General features: G+C 39.0%; 1 protein-coding gene across 1 annotated transcript in view; it reads left to right on the plus strand.

The window, feature by feature from the left end:
• Positions 1-24,465, plus strand: part of fhl3a (four and a half LIM domains 3a) — a 95,853-nt gene extending 71,388 nt beyond the window's left edge. The window contains exons 2-6 of the mRNA XM_028819219.2: positions 30-197; positions 14,953-15,127; positions 15,685-15,854; positions 15,976-16,162; positions 23,645-24,465. Of these exons, the coding sequence (XP_028675052.1) occupies positions 42-197; positions 14,953-15,127; positions 15,685-15,854; positions 15,976-16,162; positions 23,645-23,796 (840 nt within the window). The 5' untranslated portion in view covers positions 30-41 and the 3' untranslated portion in view covers positions 23,797-24,465. The remainder of the gene's footprint in view (positions 1-29; positions 198-14,952; positions 15,128-15,684; positions 15,855-15,975; positions 16,163-23,644) is intronic.
• Positions 24,466-24,725: the final 260 nt, after the last annotated feature.

Consider the following 24,725-nt stretch of genomic DNA (forward strand, 5'->3'; position numbering starts at 1 on the left):
GGTTAATATTTATCTGTTTTTTCTCACAGGTTTTTAACAAAATGAGTGAACGATTTGATTGTGACAACTGCAAGGAATCCTTATATGGCAGGAAGTACATACAAGCAGAGGACAACCCTTACTGCATCCCATGCTATGACACACTATTTGCAAACACGTGTGAAGAGTGCAAAGAGTTGATTGGACACGATGCCAGGGTGAGCAGAAACCAGTTTTCAGCACCAAGTCAGAGCACAGTGTCTTGATTTCCATTCAGCATCTTTCTCCAGTTTTGCTCTTATTTGCTAGTAAAAGCTGGCTAAAATTAATTGACAGGGCAGTCTAAAGACTGCCATTTTAGATATTAATTTGAATTAGATTATGGTTATATTTACTGTTTCACATTGAATATATTCTGTGTAGCACATGGAATAAATAAAGTATCGCTATATCTCTAGTTGTTCAACAATTGCTACTGTTGTTTTCAGTTTGTGCTAAATTTGTACTTCCTCAAGTCTGCTGGCAGAGGACTCCGGGAGACAAGACAGTGTTCTGTGTGCTTCTGTGTCTGTAGTCTTATTCATAAACTATTTATTTTGTCTTTCACACTAATTCCGTTTTATTGCAAAACAACCCCCTGACTAAAATTCTTTACGTTCCATTTCTCACTGGAATTTTTTTGCTACCCTCAGTACAAATCACCACATCACAAAAGCTGACCCTGACTGATTTTGTCTGTTCCACTAATTTTGTCTGTTCCTAGTAAGAAATGCCATCTTGCCAGTTGAGCCCTGGTAGAGCTGGCGATGCCTGCCTAACACATCTTGCCTTGCATACTCTTCAGGAAAAGTGAAGTTCCAGTATAGATGGAGGTGTAAAATGATATGGAAGGCAGGAGACAATCTTCCTCCAAATCTATAGTGAACTGAAGACAATTAAGTAAAGGTAGATACATGTCAAAGGGAACTTTAAATTATGTGCTTATCACAGTGGCAGGAACTAAATGAACTGAGCTAATCTAGTAGGCATATGAAAGTGCCAGTAGTGATCAAAGATATTTAGCAAAATATTGAATATTTGATGGATGCTGTCAAAATAGACTACCACCTCCAGCAAATTCCTGTTTGAATTTCTTCATGTGTAAACCATTATGCCTGTATCTAGTCTAATATATTACCAAGTATTAAGTACAGTATTGCTGTGGTATAAACTGGTTGCATTGTATGCAAAATATATATAGGAGAACATATGTAGCACTGGTGTATTAGATGAAGTGGGAGACCACTGTGTTAAAATGGATATTTGAGTAGCTTACAATTTATTTTACAGTTTAATATCACAATGTCTGATTTAAGATTGTTTCTGGAGACAGAATATTTATGCATAGATATTGATGTGAAGATCTTGCTTATGACTGGAGAAAACATAAAGTAGCTCTCAAAGAGAATGAGACTAATTGACCTACTTTGAGCAGTAGTATCGCACCCTAATCTCCAACTACCTGACTCGTCTCATGCCTTCAGTGAAGAATGTCACTTGGCTTGCTGTTGTAGGAAGCTGTGCTAGCCTAAAGCAAGTGACCACAGATTTCTATGCCACCTTCCTCCTAAATATTACCCCTGTTTATAATTAAACTTGCCTGCTTTTAGACCTCTGATGCTTGGTCAACTTGTAATGACTGTCTCGAAACATCTTGGCTGGCTGCTTCACTTCCAAGCCTAAGGCCTAAAAAAAGAGTCAGACTAGGCCAAGTCAACACACTCATTACAAGTTTCCTCCTCTCATTCCCCAGCCGATGAAGCAAAGACATAAAATCATAAAATACAAAAGTGAAAGGTAAATATATTGTAAAGAAAGATGAATACATTTAAACAGAGATAATAGAAAGTGACAAAGAATATTAAGTGAATTAATAAATAAGGAAAACAACCTGGGGCGGCACAGTGGCGCAGTGGGTAGCGCTGCTGCCTCACAGTTGGGAGATCTGGGGACCTGGGTTCTCTTCCCAGGTCCTCCCTGCGTGGAGTTTGCATGTTCTCCCTGTGTCTGCGTGGGTTTCCTCCCACAGTCCAAAGACATGCAGGTTAGGTGGATTGGCGATTCTAAATTGGCCCTAGTGTGTGCTTGGTGTGTGGGTGTGTTTGTGTCTGTCCTGCGGTGGGTTGGCACCCTGCCTGGGATTGGTTCCTGCCTTGTGCCCTGTGTTGGCTGGGAATGGCTCCAGCAGACCCCCGTGACCCTGTGTTCGGATTCAGCAGGTTAGAAAATGGATGGATGGAAAACAACCTAATATTTATATACACCAGAAAATTTCTCTCCCATTTTTTCAGAACTAATAAACACTAAATACAATTCAAATTTAAAATATTCCCAAATGAATATCATGTACATTACATACAAAAAAAAATTCTTAAGCCAAACACACACAAAGTCCGGTCTGGAACTATAACAGAAGATGGTGTAAAATGATGAAGCCGGCCTAATTCCTTGAAGTAAAATTAATTCAAAAAGATTGGCTGAAATGATGGCGCTATTCCAAAGTGAATGAACTAGAAAAAAACAAAACAATCTCACCATTCTAAGTCCCAGCAGATGTGAAATGTTAAGCATTTTCCAGGTAGAAGCCAAAGAAAATGTGATTGTCTAGAACTATGATGAGGTGGATTCTCATCACTTGGGAATGGTAGTAGTCATCAAAAACTGTCTTAGCAAGTAAAATCAAGGTGAAGGGGTTTGTAGAATGAGATCAAGATTTTAAGAAAGACAACTGAGGTCTAAAGCCCCCAATCTCTCATATATATATTTTATATTATATATACAGTATATATACAGTGCATCCGGAAAGTATTCACAGCACATCAATTTTTCCACATTTTGTTATGTTACAGCCTTATTCCAAAATGGATTAAATTCATTTTTTTCCTCAGAATTCTACAGACAACACCCCATAATGACAACGTGAAAAAAGTTTACTTGAGGTTTTTGCAAATTTATTAAAAATAAAAAAATTGAGAAAACACATGTACATAAGTATTCACAGCCTTTGCCGTGAAGCTCGAAATTGAGCTCAGGTGCATCCTGTTTCCCTTGATGATCCTTTAGATGAGCTTAATTTGAGTCCACCTGTGGTAAATTCAGTTGACTGGACATGATTTGGAAAGGCACACACCTGTCTATATAAGGTCCCACAGTTGACAGTTCATGTCGGAGCACAAACCAAGCATGAAGTCAAAGGAATTGTCTGTAGACCTCCGAAACAGGATTGTCTCGAGGCACATATCTGGGGAAGGTTACAGAAAAATTTCTGTTGCTTTGAAGGTCCCAATGAGCACAGTGGCCTCCATCATCCGTAAGTGGAAGAAGTTCGAAATCACCAGGGGCCTCATGTATAACGCCGTGCGTAGAACTCACACTATAACATGGCGTAAGCACAAAAGCGGGATTGTGCGTACGCACAGAAAAATCCAGATGCAGGAATCTGTGCGCACGCATACTTTCACGTTCTTCCACTACATAAATCCCGATCGGCGTGAAAAGTAACGCACGTGCACGCGCCTTCTGTCCCGCCCCAACTCCTCCCAGAATTACGCCTCTTTCAATATGTAAATCAATATAAATAGCCTTCTGTGAAAAGACAATGGGAAAAGCACGGGGGAAATATAAGAATTTCAGCGAATACCAAGTGGAGGAAAAGGAAAAACGTACTATTTGTTGGTTTAAGCAGTGGTATAATCAACAAAAGAAAGTTGATCGAGTGACAGAGTGTCGGAGAAACTCGAAGGCTCAACTTCACAAACTCGCACAGTGCCCGAAATAAAAAAGAAATCACATATCAAAGTCGCCGTGAAAAGGCGAGTCGTAGCCCACCGTCTGAGTGTCATATGAAAGCTTATCAGGGTACAGAAAAAAAAATAGGCACACAGTGGGAAAAAAGCACGAAATGTCAACTTTAATCTCGAAATTTCACGTAGTTTATTTTGCCATTAAAGTAGAACATCATAAACTTCATCTTAAAATCGTTTATTTTACTAGTTTCTCAAGTAGCACGTTAAATGCTTTGTTCTGTATTTGATCTTCTATGTACTCTATGTATGTGAATCACTACGTGCTTCCGTTCTTTCTCATTCTCCGACACAGAATCCATTACATTCGTGATATTACAGCTCTCTGAATAATTAAAATACTGACATGTATACGTGATATCATTGTCATGATGATAGGAATGAAAGCATGTTATTAAACATGGGAACACGGTGGCGCAGTGATTGTGCATATCTCACGCAAGAGGCCTGCTGCGCCATGTGCGACCTTCGATGAAATACTTTATTGCAGCAGTACTGTCTCTTTCAAACGTACTAACCTCCAATTCCTGTCCTTACTTTTCTTTCTCCAAATGACCAATCGCCACACAATCAGCTCTGTAATAGACGTTAAGCCATCTGTAAGCTTAGAACGCCGATTCTTCAAAACTTTTAAGGAACATCGAAATATCTTCGTAGTAAATGTTTAATTATTCTATCCGTCTATCTTTCCAGTGTCGCGTCAGCGCAAGAATACAACGCAATGCAGGAACAATCCCTGAGCTAGCTAGCGCTGCGGCACCGTGTCCTCACATGTTTAATTATTAACAATACAGATTATTTAAATGAAGTTAAAGTTTTAGCTGTATAATATAATCAACATATTTTGCTGCATTTCATCTTAAAAATGAATACCGTGATCATATGTAAATACGCACTTTATAAAGTGGCGCAGGTTGTGCAATATTATAACTGTAGTGCAAGTTTACAGTGAGGTGATTGTACTTATAAGTAAACAGTTATATAAGGAGCAGTTGATGGACTGATTGAGTGCGTTTAGAGTTCTTGGGATGAAACCTTTTCTAAACCGCAAAGTCCGTACTGGGAAGTCTCTATAAAGCGTTTTGCCATGGCTGAGTCAGCGTCTGCTTCATGCTGTATACCGATATTTCAGCTGCTGCTGTGATTCCCCACTCAGATACAGTGATATAAATACTCCGAGTGGTACAGTGAGAGTAATATGGAAAAAGATGATCTGCTGTGGCAACCCTTAACGGGAGCAGCTGAAAGAAGAAGAAGATGCAGTGAGAGTTACAACGCTAAAGCAGTTATGGTATTTGGAATACTATGGCTATTCCCTGGACCATTATATTGCTACAGATTAATTACAATCAGATGCATTACACTAATAAACAATATGCAGTTAGTTTCAGTGTATTTATAAAGCAGCATCAGGAATGTGGATCTAAGAAAGAAAGGTGATCACACAGGAACCGTAGCACTGCTTTGAAGCTGGGTGCCACCAGTCTGCAAAACCGATCGGAGAAATTGCGTACGCCAAGGTATGAGTTACCGTGGAAATGTGCGTGGCTTTACGCCAAGTTTAGGTTTTATACATCGCGATTTGAGCGTGGAAAGGTTCGTACGCAACATTTCTGTGCGTACGCACCGTTTATACATGAGGCCCCAGGACTCTTCCTAGAGCTGGCCGACCATCTAAACTGAGCGATCGGGGAAGAAGGGCCTTAGTCAGGGATGTGACCAAGAACCCGATGGTCACTCTGTCAGAGCTCCAGAGGTCCTCTGTGGAGAGAGGAGAACCTTCCAGAAGGACAACCATCTCTGCAGCAATCCACCAATCAGGCCTGTATGGTAGAGTGGCCAGACGGAAGCCACTCCTTACTAAAAGGCACATGGCAGCCCGCCTGGAGTTTGCCAAAGGAAGGACTCTCAGACCATGACCATGAGAAAAAACGCCTGGAGTTTGCCAAAGGGCACCTGAAGGACTCTCAGACCATGAGAAAGAAAATTCTCTGGTCTGATGAGACAAAGATTGAACTCTTTGGTGTGAATGTCAGGCATCACGTTTGGAGGAAACCAGGCACCGCTCATCACCAGGCCAATACCATCCCTACAGTGAAGCATGGTGGTGGCAGCATCATGCTGTGGGGATGTTTTTCAGTGGCAGGAACTGGGAGACTAGTCAGGATAAAGGGAAAGATGACTGCAGCAATGTACAGAGACATCCTGGATGAAAACCTGCTCCAGAGCGCTCTTGACCTCAGACTGGGGCGACGGTTCATCTTTCAGCAGGACAACAATCCTAAGCACACAGTCAAGATATCAAAGGAGTGGCTTCAGGACAACTCTGTGAATGTCCTTGAGTGGCCCAGCCAGAGCCCAGACTTGAATCTGATTGAACATCTCCGGAGAGATCTTAAAATGGCTGTGCGCCAACGCTTCCCATCCAACCTGATAGAGCTTGAGAGGTGCTGCAAAGAGGAATGAGCGAAACTGGCCAAGGATAGGTGTGCCAAGCTTGTGGCATCATATTCAAAAAGACTTGAGGCTGTAATTGTTGCCAAAGGTGCATCGACAAAGTATTAAGCAAAGGCTGTGAATACTTATGTACATGTGATTTCTCAGTTTTTTTATTTTTAATAAATTTGCAAAAACCTCAAGTAAACTTTTTTCACGTTGTCATTATGGGGTGTTGTCTGTAGAATTCTGAGGAAAAAAATGAATTTAATCCATTTTGGAATAAGGCTGTAACATAACAAAATGTGGAAAAAGTGATGCGCTGTGAATACTTTCCGGATGCACTGTATATCAACCTTCCTTCTCTCCATCATATCGGCTAACTCTCTCCCCTTGCCAGTCATACTGCCAACATTCAAAGTTCCTACCCTCAGTTCTACTCTCTGTGTATATATACTGTATATATATGTATGTACAGTGGTGTGAAAAACTATTTGCCCCCTTCCTGATTTCTTATTCTTTTGCATGTTTGTCACACAAAATGTTTCTGATCATCAAACACATTTAACCATTAGTCAAATATAACACAAGTAAACACAAAATGCAGTTTTTAAATGATGGTTTTTATTATTTAGGGAGAAAAAAAATCCAAACCTACATAGCCCTGTGTGAAAAAGTAATTGCCCCCTTGTTAAAAAATAACCTAACTGTGGTGTATCACACCTGAGTTCAATTTCCGTAGCCACCCCCAGGCCTGATTACTGCCACACCTGTTTCAATCAAGAAATCACTTAAATAGGAGCTGCCTGACACAGAGAAGTAGACCAAAAGCACCTCAAAAGCTAGACATCATGCCAAGATCCAAAGAAATTCAGGAGCAAATGAGAACAGAAGTAATTGAGATCTATCAGTCTGGTAAAGGTTATAAAGCCATTTCTAAAGCTTTGGGACTCCAGCGAACCACAGTGAGAGCCATTATCCACAAATGGCAAAAACATGGAACAGTGGTGAACCTTCCCAGGAGTGGCCGGCCGACCAAAATTACCCCAAGAGCGCAGAGACGACTCATCCGAGAGGTCACAAAAGACCCCAGGACAACGTCTAAAGAACTGCAGGCCTCACTTGCCTCAATTAAGGTCAGTGTTCACGACTCCACCATAAGAAAGAGACTGGGCAAAAACGGCCTGCATGGCAGATGTCCAAGACGCAAACCATTGTTAAGGAAAAAGAACATTAGGGCTCATCTCAGTTTTGCTAAGAAACATTTCAATGATTGCCAAGACTTTTGGGAAAATACCTTGTGGACTGATGAGACAAAAGTTGAACTTTTTGGAAGGCAAATGTCCCGTTACATCTGGCGTAAAAGGAACACAGCATTTCAGAAAAAGAACATCATACCAACAGTAAAATATGGTGGTGGTAGTGTGATGGTCTGGGGTTGTTTTGCTGCTTCAGGACCTGGAAGGCTTGCTGTGATAGATGGAACCATGAATTCTACTGTCTACCAAAAAATCCTGAAGGAGAATGTCTGGCCATCTGTTCGTCAACTCAAGCTGAAGCGATCTTGGGTGCTGCAACAGGACAATGACCCAAAACACACCAGCAAATCCACCTCTGAATGGCTGAAGAAAAACAAAATGAAGACTTTGGAGTGGCCTAGTCAAAGTCCTGACCTGAATCCAACTGAGATGCTATGGCATGACCTTAAAAAGGCGGTTCATGCTAGAAAACCCTCAAATAAAGCTGAATTACAACAATTTTGCAAAGATGAGTGGGCCAAAATTCCTCCAGAGCGCTGTAAAAGACTCATTGCAAGTTATCGCAAACGCTTGATTGCAGTTATTGCTGCTAAGGGTGGCCCAACCAGTTATTAGGTTCAGGGGGCAATTACTTTTTCACACAGGGCCATGTAGGTTTGGATTTTTTTTTTCTCCCTAAATAATAAAAACCACCATTTACAAACTGCATTTTGTGTTTACTTGTGTTATATTTGACTAATGGTTAAATGTGTTTGATGATCAGAAACGTTTTGTGTGACAAAAATGCAAAAGAATAAGAAATCAGGAAGGGGGCAAATAGTTTTTCACACCACTGTATATATATAATTCATGGCATTTGTAGTCTGAATCACAATCTGATTGTATAGGTGGTTACCTACCAGGTTACGCTTGTGGTTGGTCAGCAAGTCAGCTAACATCCGCCATGGTGCCCTCTTTCAGTTGCGAGAAGCAGATTATAGAATGGTTGAAATAGTTTACTGTCAAATAATGCAAAGAGTACGCGACACGTGTTTCGCCCTAATTCTGGGCTCATCAGGCGTACACACTCACTGCACCCGACCCCCTCTCGGGGAATCGAACCTCGGACCGACTTGCTGACCAACCACGAGCGTTACCTGGTAGGTAACCACCCATACAATGAGATTGTGATTCAGACTACGATTGCCATGAATGTAATTATCCCGATCTACATGCTGTCAAATGAACGAACCACACACCGTGGCGCAACGTTAGAGGCTTTGCCTCTAGCGCTGACGTCTGAGGTTCGATTCCCTGAGAGGAGGGGGTGCAGTGAGTGTGTAGCCTGATGAGCCCAGAATTAGGGTAAAACATGTGTCGCATACTCTTATATACTAGCTGTGTAAGCCGGGTCCTAGAAACTATTGAATTCATCAGAAAGAAAAATTGAAATGTACAGATGTCAGGTAATTGAAAGGAACTACATCTCTCTCCTCGGAGGTTTCATTTTGCCGACATGCTGGCCTCGCTTGTGTATCCTTAGCGGTGGAGCCCTTACCCTGACTCCACCTCTCACTTCCAGGATGGACAGACACACACACTTCCACGCGTAGAGATTTATATATAAGATGTATGCATAAGTATATATACCTTTTGTTTGTATATCTAATAAATCTTTTTACTGGAAGCAAAGTCCCACCACAGATGGTCAACAGCTGTCAATCATGTGTCTTTCCCTATTCAGTTTCAGTGGGTGTTTGTTTTTACACAATGGACAATTCACAATACTGTAAAAGAACAACCAACAGAGACAATCGAATAGACCAAACAAAAAACAAAAGCATGTACCATCACTGCAGCCTGGTGTCCTTTATAGCAGATGCAGGATTGTGGCATTCCCTACAATTAGATTTTTGTGCACTCCTTGCATCCATTTTTTGGCCCACGAAACAGTTGTAAGTAGTATTCATCTTGTGTTATACCTTTCAGACTAGTAATATCACCATTTGTTGTTTTAAAAAGCTGGCAACAGTTGTAGCCCACCTGCAAAAACTCAAAATTTATATTCAATGTTTGCACAATTGGCTAAAGAACACTGCATTACAAGTTTCTGCTATAATTAACCAGAAAATGTAAATTCTATTACTCATACTGTATTACCTAGCTGAGTATGTATGGTATTACATTAAAACCACAGAGTGGAAATCACTTGAGAGTCAATAAATATATTAACTAAGCTCATAGTACCATTCAGAAAAGGAATGCTGCTATCAGATATGTGTTCCTATTACTTTTTGGACACTGTCGTCTTTTACCTATTGTTAGGCATTTTAGGCAGTCCATCCAGAGTTTCACATGATCCTGAAGGAACAAACTGTTTACCTTCCAATTATTGTGGAAAACAGCTTTTTTATATTCAAAGGGGGTGCAGTCTCTCAATGGAAGGTGAACCCTAAATGCTTACTCCTAATGAAGCAGTAGTTAGGTGGAATCATATAGCTGAGACCCCTAACAGTGGTATTTATAATATTCCAGCCTGGGCCTCCTTTGACATATATGAAGAACTATAATCTAGACATTACAGTGCCAACTATATTACTCCTTAGAGACAGTCCACTGGGTGCCACTAAACATTGTCCATCTGCCCATCTGCATGACCCCGTAACCCAATTTTTCCCATCACCTGGCTCAAAAAAAAAAGTTCTTCTAAAGGAATTGAGTAGTGGAAAACTTCTAATGTTGATAACAAAATAAATCCATTATGTCATAAAACACTTTGGCCTAGAAGTTAAAAGTACACAATAATATTAAGACTCAAGTAAGCATTGGTTGTGCAGAGTAATGTGTGAATTATAGACAATGGAACAGTAAAACAAAACAAACAGAGTTATAATTTATTTTCCCATTATTTTTGGCATGGTGAAGGGGTTTGCATGCAGGGATTTTTACAACTATGTTTTGTATTCTTTGAAAATTACCCCTGGCAAACTGGCTAGACGAAAATTCAAAATTTCAACCCAGTGATAATACTTTTTAAAATTAGGCTAACCTCATGTGAAGCAAAGATAACTAAACTAAACTAAGACCCATTCTGGAGGAGGTGTTTGCTCTTAAGAGTTTGAATACTTAATGATGAAAATAGCCTAAACCACCCTAAAAAAGCTGAGGGGTGGTGGTCAGTCATAATAAGTATTTATGGACAGATTTAGATGGACTGACAATTGGAAAAAATGACCTTTTCTGTCAGAAAAGTCCTTTCTGTAGTGAAAGGCTGATTTTGTACTTGTGTGAGAGATTAATAAGTATAATTTTAATGTTGTCTGACTTGCACTTAAACAAAAAATTGGCTCTGGATCCTGATTACTTCCCAAGTAACAGTGACTTGTATACCCTGGATCTGGCATGCTGTAGAACAATGAAGCAGCTTTTTGTTCTACTACAGGTAACTGGTGGCTTATAGAAAGTACGTCAGTCGTGCCTTCATCAGACATTGTGATATCTGGAGGAGGATAATGCAGGTGTATGGAGTTTTGGAGCCAGCCGTTTGCTTGCAGAAAAACACAGCTGACTGCTTTCACGTGTAAGACTCAGTTAAGGGTGCATCTCGTCTCCTGTTCTGTTCATGATTTAAGTGAAGTGGTTATTATGGTGCCGCTGAAACCAGGAGAGTTTTAGTTTGACTGTGGAAGCACGAATGTTGAATCTCCTTGTTTTGGGGATCCTGGTATCCTTTTGGTTTTATCTGATTGTAATCTTCATGGTGCTCTGGACTAGTTTATAGGCAAGTGTTAAGTGAAGGATAAGAACCTCATTGTTTGCAAATGAAGAAAGAGCCGCTGCCCTAACTGGAGACGTTTACGTCAAAGCAGCTGTAATTGAGGGAACTGGAATGACTGGATAGTGATGGCAAAATGAGACCTAGAAGACTCTAGAAAATCTTTCAGTTTACCATGCAAAGTATGTCCCAATCCACTCCTGTGTTCTTCTGCTTTGAATAGCAGCTAAAGAAAGGTGACATCACAGGGTCGCTGAGCTCACTGAAATGACTAGTTAAGGAACTAGACAACCAAGAACGACTTTGGATTAGAGGTCTAATGGCTCAAGGTGTTCTAATTCAAATAGTTTGGGTACCTCATGAGAATTACCTTCTGGGCTCCTCTCATTTGAAGTTTACCAAGTACAGTCCACTGATCTGAGAACTAGAACATGCTTGAGGGACTGCTATATATCTGCCAGCACCTAGAAATCCCTTTGGAAGGGCTAGAGACCATCTATATGGATGGGAAATCACCAACTTGACCCATTACTATTATGCTATATCAACATGAAGAATGAATGCAAAATAAAATTAGATGAGCATTTATTTATTTATTTTATTCTTTTTTTTTGTATTACAAAGTCCATATTAAACTTTTTTCAGTTATTTCTAAACTGTGTGAAATCCAGGATGGTTCTTATTATTAACTCCACCTGAAGAAAGGACAATGCAACCATCATTGGAACCACTTGGGTCATTTGACCTTAAGAGCTTGAATGAAGTGGCTTTTAGCTGTGAGAAATGACTATGTTATTTGTTATTAGTGTTTAAGTAATATATGAAGCCAAAACTCCATCTTTACTCACTTAAAACATGACATGAATACATATGTCAAATACTTAACAAAAGCTCATTTGTGTTTTATTTAATGGAACTTTTCAGAGTAACTGTGTTCAGCAGGGAACAGTTGGCTACATAAATGGACTGGGTTCAGTATTGGGAAATGCATGGAATGGACCAGGTTCAATGTTGGGAAATGCACCATGGAAAGGTAGTTCTGATTATAGTATCACCTCAAAATCACAATGGTACTAAAACAAGTACAATTAGCTTGTATTGAACAGTCAGTCCTATAATCCCTGTTAGGATCTGCCAGGAAAACCCCATTGGAATGCACCAGATTGAATGTACTTGTACAGTAGCGGTATGGACACTCTCTGTCTCTCTCCTTTTTTGTGTTCCTGCTGTCATCTTCTCCAAGTGCTTTTGGATCAATAAAGATACCGGGAGGGTGAAAGATTATGGAGGCCCACTATTTCAATGTCCCAGAGTTAACCCAGTCAGCAGTGGTACTGCTCCAGCATGTTCAAGGTCCGGCAGTTATGAGTGTTTCAAGTGTCAGGGTGTGGTCATGCTTTTGATAAATTTTAAGATAAGAAAGTTTTGTTAGGAGAAACTTATCATTGTGTAATTAGGAATTTGGCTGGAAATCACTTGAAACAAAGGTTTCTTGGCATTTCTCACAGACTGATACAGCACAGTAGTGAAAGAAACAAGCAAGACTTAATAAAGTGAAACACAAGCATAAAAGTAAAAAGTAGAAATGAATAAGTAAGTTTTGTATATGGGTGTAAAGTCTTTTGAATACATACATGTTCAGTATTGATTGAACTTCATTGCTACCTACAGTCGTCCAGGCACAAAACTCCATTGCACAAGACTCCACAAAATGAATCTAGCAAAGGCATTGATTCTACATAACAATATGTAGGAACAACTCTCTAACATGAATATGTCAGCAGATCACAAAAGCAAAAATGAGGAAGAACAGAGAAATGTACGTGTTGTTTTAAAAGTTTTAACCTAAAGGTTTTATATTTAAAGATGCTTTTTTTTCATTTATTAAAATGTGTAAGGCTGGAAAAGCTTCATAGCTACACACAGAGCATAAAAAGCAGCAGGCTTTTCTCAAGTTTGTATAGCTTAAGCAGCACAGACAGCTGTAAACTGTTTTTTTTGGAGCCACTCGACTTCACAGTGACTAAGTGGTTCTTCCATTTCAGTGAAATTAGTCAGTGAGCAAACAATGTGACAAAGGCCAGAACATTAGAATAATTATTGAAGAATGATGATCTGACCTGTTGTTTTATTCAACAATGGGGGAAAAAATTTACTCGGGGGGATCTGTCCAGCTGTTCAACAAAATGTGACAACCTTTCTTAGATATAGCTCTTATTTTTTTAAGTTCTCAGATCAAGCCCAGATTTAATACTTTTTCTTTTTAATTGTTGTTTCCTAATATCATTATTTTGGGTAAAGGGGAAGGAAGGATTGAATATATACAAAGATGAAAAGTAAAGCTGTATATCATACTATTGATAGAGCGCATTATTGAAGTGTTGTAATACTGAGAATTGCACATTTCAGCAGTATCTTGCTTTAAAACTGCTTACAAATTATGGTTGCCTGACGGATGGCATCTGAAGCTTGTAACTTAGTCAGACAGAGCAGAGGCCTCTCTGGTCAATCATTAAACAGTAGTGTTGGCAGCCCCAAACACACTCTGCCATCCTATGGGATGTCTTATTTAGTATGACACTAGCCAGAGGAAATGGGCAAGTGGTTTGTAGAGTGTAAAGATAAATGCACATAATTTTTTCAAAATAGTTTATGAAAGAATACAACTCTTTATTTAATATGTTAGTTCAAATGACAACCGCTGACAACTATAGTTAAAGGAATTCCCCCACCCCCTTGAGATTTTTTTTATATGTTACTTTCCCATATCCTTCGTAGTGATGGCCAAAATAAATTATAATTTAATATTTTAAAGGAGAACAAAAATAAAAAAAAATTGATAGAATATGGCAACGAACAGTGGACAACAGGAAACAATATCAAAAAACATCCATAAAGAAAAACCAAATTCTCATGTTACTCATGTTGCATAATCCACATTTCATTTATCCAGTCCTGTGCTCACAATGTGCAAAACACATGTATGTTTTGCTAAAATATTGTTAAATACTTGAGGAAATGCATTTACATTGGAATTCAGCTTTTGAATTAAAGATCTTTTGTGAGCATATAATTATTTTGGTAGATAACGGACATATTTATTATGAGACGTGAGTAACGTGATATTTTTTTATGGATGTTTTTAATACTGTTAGCTGCTATCCAGTGTTGGTCTCCATGGACGACTGTTCTATCATAAATTTTGTTATCTCTGTTTAAGTTTTTTTCTTGGCCATCACTTAAAACAACATGGGGTAAGTAACATATAAGAAAAATACATTTTTGGGTCGGGTGACCAGATGTCCCGTTTTCTTCTGGCAGAGTCCGGATTTTATGCATTGCTTCCTGGAATTAAAGGAAATAGCCTGTTTTAAATTGGTCAAAATTGCATGGGAGGACCCTTTCCTTCTGCTCTTCAATTGCTTATAAATTTTTGCAACATGCATGAAACTCCAAAGGGGGGATGGCTCTTGGAGTTAATATCTACTACTACGACTAATCATCCTCTATTGCACTTACTCGATTAGTAAGTTGTGTACCGTTTCGGGACAATGAAATTCTGGTCATCAAATTGTTGGGTGAAATATTGGTTACACTTTCATAAGATATCCACAGAGTTAAAATTTGTGTGTAGATAATAAAATTGACTTAAACCATCTTGTTGGTCTTTTACTTGTAACAGGAGCTGTTCTATGAAGATCGTCACTACCATGAGCATTGCTTCCGATGCTTCCGTTGTGATCGCTCTCTGGCAGATGAACCATTTACTAGCCAGGAAGAGGAACTGCTCTGCAATGACTGTTACTGCAATGAGTTCTCTTCAAAATGTGTTGCTTGTGATGAAATAGTCATGCCAGGTATACAGCATAAAGTATTTTATCTCACTGGTTTAATTGTTGTGATAGTAAGGGTTAATTATTGTCCAGCTGTTTTCCTGAGTCAATCCTTTGTATCTTTGGTTTCCTGCAATTTGACATTTCATGTAGGTTATTTTTACCTAGTTGTTTAGTTTATGTTTCCTCCCACAGTCCATAGACATGCAGGTTAGGTGGATTGGCGATTCTAAATTGTCCCTAGTGTGTGCTTGGTGTGTGGGTGTGTTTGAGTGTGTCCTGTGGTGGGTTGGCATCCTGCCCAGGATTAGTTCCTGCTTTGTGCCCTGTGTTGGCTGGGATTGGCTCCAGCAGACCTCCGTGACCCTGTGTTCAGATTCAGTGGGTTGGAAAATGGATGGATGGATGTTTAGTTTATTAAAAATATTTTAAAAGTCTCTTGCCTAAGATGCTCCATTTGTCTGTTGTTCTGTGTAGACCTAGATTTACCTGTAGTCCTTGACTTAATTTTTAAAAAGTAACTAATGTGCAAAACTGTTTGGACAAAGGGCGGAAAATCTTAATCCTTGATTTTCTTCCAGGTACACGGAAGCTGGAGTATGGAGGTAGCACCTGGCATGAAACTTGTTTCATTTGTAACAGCTGCAAACAACCAATAGGATCAAAGGCCTTCATTCCCGACAAAGATGATTATTATTGTGTGCCATGCTATGAAAGCAAGTTTGCACCGCGCTGCACACGCTGTAAACAGGTGAGGTTTGGCTAATTTCCTGAAGGGCTGGGGTGGTGATTTCAGGTTGCTTTATGAACTTGGGCTCCCTCACTGACAACAATTTGATCATTTAAATATAATGTCCTTTTCCCAAATGCAGGTGCTTGCTAAGGGTGGAGTGACTTATCGGGATGAGCCGTGGCACAAGGAATGTTTTGTCTGCACCGGCTGTAAAGCGCAGCTTGCTGGGCAGCATTTCACTTCTCGTGATGAGAACCCCTACTGCCTCAAGTGTTTTGGTAACTTGTATGCAAAGAAGTGCGATGCCTGCAGCAAACCCATCACAGGTATACCCAGTGTTCATGGACTCTAAATGCATAAAAGAAAGCAAATATTGACTTTGGTTATGCAGTTTGTAGTTTGACGAACTTAATTAGTTTATAAATAATTTAAAAGTTGTAATTATGAACAAAAAAAGTTCCCATGAACTACAAAAATATTGTAATTTTTGCAGTGGTTTAACACAGGTTATGATTTTGTTTTTAATTAGCATAAGAGAAACTCAGAATTCCTTAACATTGCTAAATAAAAAGTATCTTAAAAAGAACAATTTATTTGGATATATATATACTCAGAAAGGCAGTATAGACAATGACAAAATATTATGAACAGTATCCATATTTTTTAATAAAGCAATAATATGAGATAATGTTTCATGCTGCCAAGTGACTTGTTTGTCTTGGCAAATTAACATTTTTCTGTCAATCAATTCATTCGTACTCCAAACTAATTAAACTAATTCAAGATCTTTGGGGGCCAGTAAATATCTATATATTGTCCATCACAAGACTGGAATCATTGGAGGGCACACTTTTTAAAGTACAGTGGTGTGAAAAACTATTTGCCCCCTTCCTGATTTCTTATTCTTTTGCATGTTTGTCACACAAAATGTTTCTGATCATCAAACACATTTAACCATTAGTCAAATATAACACAAGTAAACACAAAATGCAGTTTTGAAATGATGGTGTTTATTATTTAGGGAGAAAAAAAATCCAAACCTACATGGCCCTGTGTGAAAAAGTAATTGCCCCCTTGTTAAAAAATAACCTAACTGTGGTGTATCACACCTGAGTTCAATTTCCGTAGCCACCCCCAGGCCTGATTACTGCCACACCTGTTTCAATCAAGAAATCACTTAAATAGGAGCTGCCTGACACAGAGAAGTAGACCAAAAGCACCTCAAAAGCTAGACATCATGCCAAGATCCAAAGAAATTCAGGAACAAATGAGAACAGAAGTAATTGAGATCTATCAGTCTGGTAAAGGTTATAAAGCCATTTCTAAAGCTTTGGGACTCCAGCGAACCACAGTGAGAGCCATTATCCACAAATGGCAAAAACATGGAACAGTGGTGAACCTTCCCAGGAGTGGCCGGCCGACCAAAATTACCCCAAGAGCGCAGAGACGACTCATCCGAGAGGTCACAAAAGACCCCAGGACAACGTCTAAAGAACTGCAGGCCTCACTTGCCTTAATTAAGGTCAGTGCTCACGACTCCACCATAAGAAAGAGACTGGGCAAAAACGGCCTGCATGGCAGATTTCCAAGACGCAAACCACTGTTAAGCAAAAAGAACATTAGGGCTCATCTCAATTTTGCTAAGAAACATCTCAATGATTGCCAAGACTTTTGGGAAAGTACCTTGTGGACTGATGAGTCAAAAGTTGAACTTTTTGGAAGGCAAATGTCCCGTTACATCTGGCGTAAAAGGAACACAGCATTTCAGAAAAAGAACATCATACCAACAGTAAAATATGGTGGTGGTAGTGTGATGGTATGGGGTTGTTTTGCTGCTTCAGGACCTGGAAGGCTTGCTGTGATAGATGGAACCATGAATTCTACTGTCTACCAAAAAATTCTGAAGGAGAATGTCCGGCCATCTGTTCGTCAACTCAAGCTGAAGCGGTCTTGGGTGCTGCAACAGGACAATGACCCAAAACACACCAGCAAATCCACCTCTGAATGGCTGAAGAAAAACAAAATGAAGACTTTGGAGTGGCCTAGTCAAAGTCCTGACCTGAATCCAATTGAGATGCTATGGCATGACCTTAAAAAGGCGGTTCATGCTAGAAAACCCTCAAATAAAGCTGAATTACAACAATTTTGCAAAGATGAGTGGGCCAAAATGCCTCCAGAGCGCTGTAAAAGACTCATTGCAAGTTATCGCAAACGCTTGATTGCAGTTATTGCTGCTAAGGGTGGCCCAACCAGTTATTAGGTTCAGGGGGCAATTACTTTTTCACACAGGGCCATGAAGGTTTGGATTTTTTTTTCTCCCTAAATAATAAAAACCATCATTTAAAAACTGCATTTTGTGTTTACTTGTGTTATATTTGACTAATGGTTAAATGTGTTTGATGATCAGAAACATTTTGTGTGACAAACATGCAAAAGAATAAGAAATCAGGAAGGGGGCAAATAGTTTTTCACACCACTGTATATCATACTGATTTAAAACTTGTTGGACAGCTGAACAACCATGCAATTCCTTTTCACCACAATACATGACTCTCAGTAATAAAATTAAAGGCTTCATGTTAATAATCTACAGAAACCCAGCCACAGGGGATGCACAAACCAGTGTGTTTCTTTGTGCCGGTCCCAAACTCAGATAAATGGGGAAGGTTACGTCAGGAAGGGCATCCAGTGTAAAATTTTGCCAAATCAATATGCGGACAACAATACAAATTTCCATACCGGATCGGTCGAGTCCCGGGCTAACAACAACCGTCACCAGTACTGTTAGCCAACAGGGTGCTGGTGGAAATTGGGCTACTGTTGGCCAAAGAAGGAGAAGCAGAGAGGGGAGACGTGTCCAGAGGCAGGAGGAGAGGAGGAAGATAAAGAGAATGGAACTGAGGGTAGGAACTTTGAATGTTGGCAGTATGACTGGTAAGGGGAGAGAGTTAGCCGATATGATGGAGAGAAGGAAGGTTGATATACAGTGCATCCGGAAAGTATTCACAGCGCATCACTTTTTCCACATTTTGTTATGTTACAGCCTTAATCCAAAATGGATTAAATTCATTTTTTTCCTCAGAATTCTACACACAACACCCCATAATGACAACGTGAAAAAAGTTTACTTGAGGTTTTTGCAAATTTATTAAAAATAAAAAAACTGAGAAATCACATGTACATAAGTATTCACAGCCTTTGCTCAATACTTTGTCGATGCACCTTTGGCAGCAATTACAGCCTCAAGTCTTGTTGAATATGATGCCACAAGCTTGGCACACCTATCCTTGGCCAGTTTCGCCCATTCCTGTTTGCAGCACCTCTCAAGCTCTATCAGGTTGGATGGGAAGCGTCGGTGCACAGCCATTTTAAGATCTCTCCAGAGATGTTCGATCGGATTCAAGTCTGGGCTCTGGCTGGGCCACTCAAGGACATTCACAGAGTTGTCCTGAAGCCACTCCTTTGATATCTTGGCTGTGTGCTTAGGGTCGTTGTCCTGCTGAAAGATGAACCGTCGCCCCAGTCTGAGGTCAAGAGCGCTCTGGAGCAGGTTTTCATCCAGGATGTCTCTGTACATTGCTGCAGTCATCTTTCCCTTTATCCTGACTAGTCTCCCAGTTCCTGCCGCTGAAAAGCATCCCCACAGCATGATGCTGCCACCACCATGCTTCACTGTAGGGATGGTGCCAGGTTTCCTCCAAACGTGACGCCTGGCATTCATGCCAAAGAGTTCAATCTTTGTCTCATCAGACCAGAGAATTTTCTTTCCCATGGTCTGAGAGTCCTTCAGGTGCCTTTTGGCAAACTCCAGGCGGGCTGCCATGTGCCTTTTACTAAGGAGTGGCTTCCGTCTGGCCACTCTACCATACAGGCCTGATTGGTGGATTGCAATTTGCAAAAATCTCAAGTAAACTTTTTTTCATGTTGTCATTATGGGGTGTTGTGTGTAGAATTCTGAGGAAAAAAATTAATTTAATCCATTTTGGAATAAGGCTGTAACATAACAAAATGTGGAAAAAGTGATGCGCTGTGAATACTTTCCGGATGCACTGTATTGTGCGTGCAAGAGGCTAAATGGAAGGGGAGTAAGGCCAGGTGGATCGGAGGTCTACAGAAGATTTGAAAATGAGTAATAATGTCAGCTTGTACCCAGAATCCTAGAAATCTTTTTAGAAGACTGGAGTTGGAATACTGAAAAGAGTGGTCTAATTGTTTCTTACTGGAAAAAAATCTAATCTGTTCTGAACCAAGCTCGGAGTTCACTCGCAAGTCACTGTAAACCTAAAATAGCAGTCATCAGCAATTTAATGTCCATTTTGTGGAATTAAACAGGTTGTCTGGCTGCCCCTCAATTCTACATGGTTGTGGGCATTCTTTGGGGTGAGACTCAATCTTTTCATATAATCCGACACCATTTCCAACCACGTTGTCTTTGGCCTCCCTTTGGACCTCATCCTTGATGCCTGTCCCCCTCTACACTAAGTATTTCTCTTAACTCTGCATTTGTCTTCCTGTCATTCCATGACACTTCACACATCCTTCTGATCATTCTCATCTCTGTTCTGTCTAGCTTTGCTTCATGTTCAGCCTTCATCAGTCATTTCTCACTCCCATATAGCTTACTACTTCACACAGCTTTCGTACATTTTTCAGTGGCAGAGAGACTCCTTTACAAGTCAGAAGAAAGTCTGGGAACCATCCACCATTCTATGCACCTCTTACCCTGCCTGTTACTGATCAAGTGACCTACAATATGTAGAAGAACTTCCCTATTTTCTCCAAAACAACCCTATTGTGAATATCTAAATTTACTTACTACATCAGCATTCTGCACTCCTCTCACACACTTTCTACAAACAAAGGTTGCAGTCACCACCTGCAGACTACCTTTCACACCAGTGCATCTTTTATTCATCCATATCTGATAAACTATGCAGCCCAGCCATACACCTCTTCTAGACCTTCTAACCTTTTGCCTCCAGCCATCTCTGTAGTGTTTCCTGCCTTTACCTTGAAGTCTAGCTTCCACTTCAGCATCATCTCCTTCAGTTCTACTAGCCATCAAAACAAGACATAGCCCTACAAAGAGCTTTCATAGCAATCCTCCACTTAATTCAGTATCATAAAGAACATTATTCTAAGATCAATAAAGAAGATCATTTCTATCAAATATGCAAACAGCTAATGTAAAATATTTATAGAAACTTCCAATAGATGTTTTGTTCTTGCACGGCAGTTTACAGTGTAGGTGACATTCTAGAAGACTGTATTGTTGGAAGTTACACTGAAATTACAGGAGGTAAAGTGACATAGCAACAATTTAATAAATAATCTAATTAAACATCACACTTATTGAGTGCATTTACATGCACACGCAAAACCAGGATAAGATAAGTTACCTGGTTAAAGTAAAAGCCTGTTTTTTTATAAATCTCTGTTTACATGCGGAAGTCCAATTATGGAGTTCTCCCTTGGAAAAATGGTCCATTGTCAAAAAATAAGATTAAAAAAAGATGATCAACGGTCGCCGTCAGTCTGAAAACAAACACGGAGCCTGTGCCTCCTGAGTAACTTTAGTACGATACTCATTACTTATGTTTAGTTACTTTTACTTTCTCTTATATGAAGTATAGGGAAAGTATTGTAATCATCCAAAGATTCGATGTCAAGATTTTGATGAATCTCAACGTTTTAGACCTCCCTAGCTTTCTCGTATACGAGGTATAGGAAAAGTATTGGAATCCTCCAAAAATTCCATTTCGAGATTTTGATGAATCTTGACGTTTTAGACCTCCCTCAGTTCAAAAATACCATTTTTGGAATTATGTCTGTGTGTGTGTGTGTGTGTGTGTGTAAACACGATAACTTGAGTACGCATTCACTTAGGTCAACCAAATTTTGCATTCAAGTATTAGGTACAAAACATGGATTTCTATCAACTTTTGTGTTATTTCCATTTATTCATGCAGCTGAGATTTATTCAACTTTACTTTTATGATAACTGTTCAATATATTATTAATTTGATTTGATTTGTTGTTGATGGTTCTTTAATGTTCATAATATAAAAATATAATTATTGTCTTGCAGTTTACTCCTCGTATATCCATCCCTATATCTGAGTATACGAGAAAGTCTAGGGGAGACCAGTCCTGATTTTCTTTTATCTTATATAGTTTCTTATGTAATGTAATGCAGTACGAACAGTGAGGTACTTTTGTGTTACTTTTTCTTCTTTTATATCAAAAACTGCACATTTGACTGGTCAGCATTTGTTATTAAATCCTAAGCCCACATATGAACTTTCATGAAACTGACCAGAAACACCGCCAAAGACAATTTTATAGTGTTTTATAAATGCATTTAGTCCTTCATGTTCTGCAAAATAAATAACATCTATCCCCTTTTTCCAGCCTCAGCCCATGCCCCCAGGATTCACAGTATGAACACAGGCAACTGTGCCACAAACTCATAAAGTTTGAAATTGTGCATACCAAATAGCTGGATGAAACATGAACATATACTTATTAATTTTTTAAACACAACTTTATTAGGCTGGCGCCCTGTCCAGAGTTTGTTTCCTGCCTTGTGCCCTGTGTTGGCTGGGATTGGCTCCAGCAGACCCTCGTGGATAATGGATGGATGGACAACATTATTAATGTTTCTGTTACTGTATTGCATCCAGCACAGTCTTTTCTGCTTGGCTTTACAATTGAACCCTGCAAAGGAATGACATCTTGGTACATTTGCTTCTTGACTTATACCCAGTGCTGCTGGGATAATAACAACACAAGTATTTTTACTTCAGTAAAATAAGTATTACGTTAGGTTACTTGTTACTGTAAAAAGTAATCAGACTATGCAACATGCATTACCTTTAACTTGTTAGCCCCAAGACTGCACCAGAGATTTTGCTCCTGAACTTAGAACTGGATGTTCAGCTCATTAACATAAATTTAAAGAATTTCTTATTTCAGTGAGAAGTCAAGCAAAATGACACCTTTTATTGCTTAACTAAAAAGATTACAAAGCTTGCATATTGTAATATTTTTAGTTAGCCAATAAAAGGTGTCATTTTGCTTAACTTCTCACTACATTCATAATGGCTAACGCAGTACAACACCCTAGTACTACATACATACAAGAATTCTGAATAATAAGACAGATTAATTCAGCAAGGACAAGGAATAATGTGATTGCTTGAGCATTTGCCTCAGGAAATTTATCTTTGTGGACACTTCCACCATTTTGTACCCGTGGCCACCGAATGAATGTGCAAAGCAAAGAGATGCAGACTACAAAATCCTTAAGTATAACCCAGTTTAGGGTTTACATGACCAAATAACTGAGTTACTTGCAGAAAAATCACAGTTTCTCAGCAATCAATATCCCAGTTTCTCTAACTGGTATAGGGACATACTGTACATGACATTTTTGAAACTGGGTTTCTGTGAATAACCAGGTTATTACAGCTTATGTAAACACACTCAGTGTTAGAAGAAGGCAGTGTGGAACAAAGGGGATGAGCATATAAAGAGAATCCAACAATGACAGAGTTGGGTGGTGGCTACTGTTGGTCAAAAAAAGGGTTTTGGTGAATGGCAGGTAGCAGAAAAGAAGCCAAAAAAGTTCCCACTTACTATAATTTATTCTAAGATGCAAAATAGTCTCCTAGATAAAAAGTGGTGGGATGGTAGGTTGCAGGAAATCATCTCTGAAATGGGATTTGAAATAAAATATTAAAAATTCATAAACTGTTATATTCTCTGTCAATTGGGATTTTTTTTCATAGTGTCTTTTGTTTGTGCAGGTTTTGGAGGAGGGAAGTATATTTCTTTTGAAGACCGCCAGTGGCACCAGGCCTGTTTCATCTGCACCCGTTGCTCCACCTCACTAGTTGGAAAAGGCTTTTTCCCAGAGAGGGATGAGATTCTTTGTCGTGACTGCAACAGTGATCTATAAGCTGCTGACACCATTTTCTAAAGACCAAACAGTATCTCAGTTGACTCCCTATGAGAAACAGAAGCGTGTCTCATTGTGTGTTGAGTCCCGGGGTCATAAGTGGACCTCCGTGACGTTCAAATGCTGTGATAAAGTTCAATTTGCTTGTTACCAAACATTTTAAATTCTGATTTTTTTTTTGTTTGATGTGGTTTTTGCCATTGATCATGTACATTGATTATTTCAGTTGTATTATGTACTCTGTTACATAAGTCTGTATCATATTATTCAATTATTCTCATAACTATTCTGCTTTTATACCAAGGGTTTACTTTTTATCTTCACATTTATTCATTGAGTTTGTTTGTTTTTTATTAATCACAGAGAAACTAAATGTTAATGCAGATTTAATGGTGTTCAGTTTGAAGAAAGCACTATCTGATATTTATAAATACACTGCAAAATAAATAAATAAAACAGCCTTTAGGAATGCAAAGTAAACTACTGAAGGTGCATTTCAAGATATTCATTTAAGACAATCATAATTGTAACCATATGTGTGTATTTATATTACATTATGCACACCTTTATTCTATGTATTGTAGTCACCCGTGTTCTTATCCAAATAATAGAACTGCGTTCAATCAGATTTAATTCATTCTTATAATTGTATTTGTGTGTGTATATATATATATACTGTATATATATATATATATATATATATATATATATATATATATATATATATATATATATATATATATATATATATATATATATATATATAGGCAGTAACCTTAAAATGTTGTTTTTGTTTCTCCATTTCCATAAACCCTCTGCAGGGAAGGAGGGACATTTATGTGTTCTAGTAATATTTTTTTCATACTTTTATGCAAGCTTACACATAAAAATTTAGAGATCTTTTCTAAATTTGAGTTATTTATTCTTTA

This window comes from Erpetoichthys calabaricus, chromosome 14 (assembly GCF_900747795.2).
Source record: "Erpetoichthys calabaricus chromosome 14, fErpCal1.3, whole genome shotgun sequence".
NCBI lineage: Eukaryota > Metazoa > Chordata > Cladistia > Polypteriformes > Polypteridae > Erpetoichthys > Erpetoichthys calabaricus.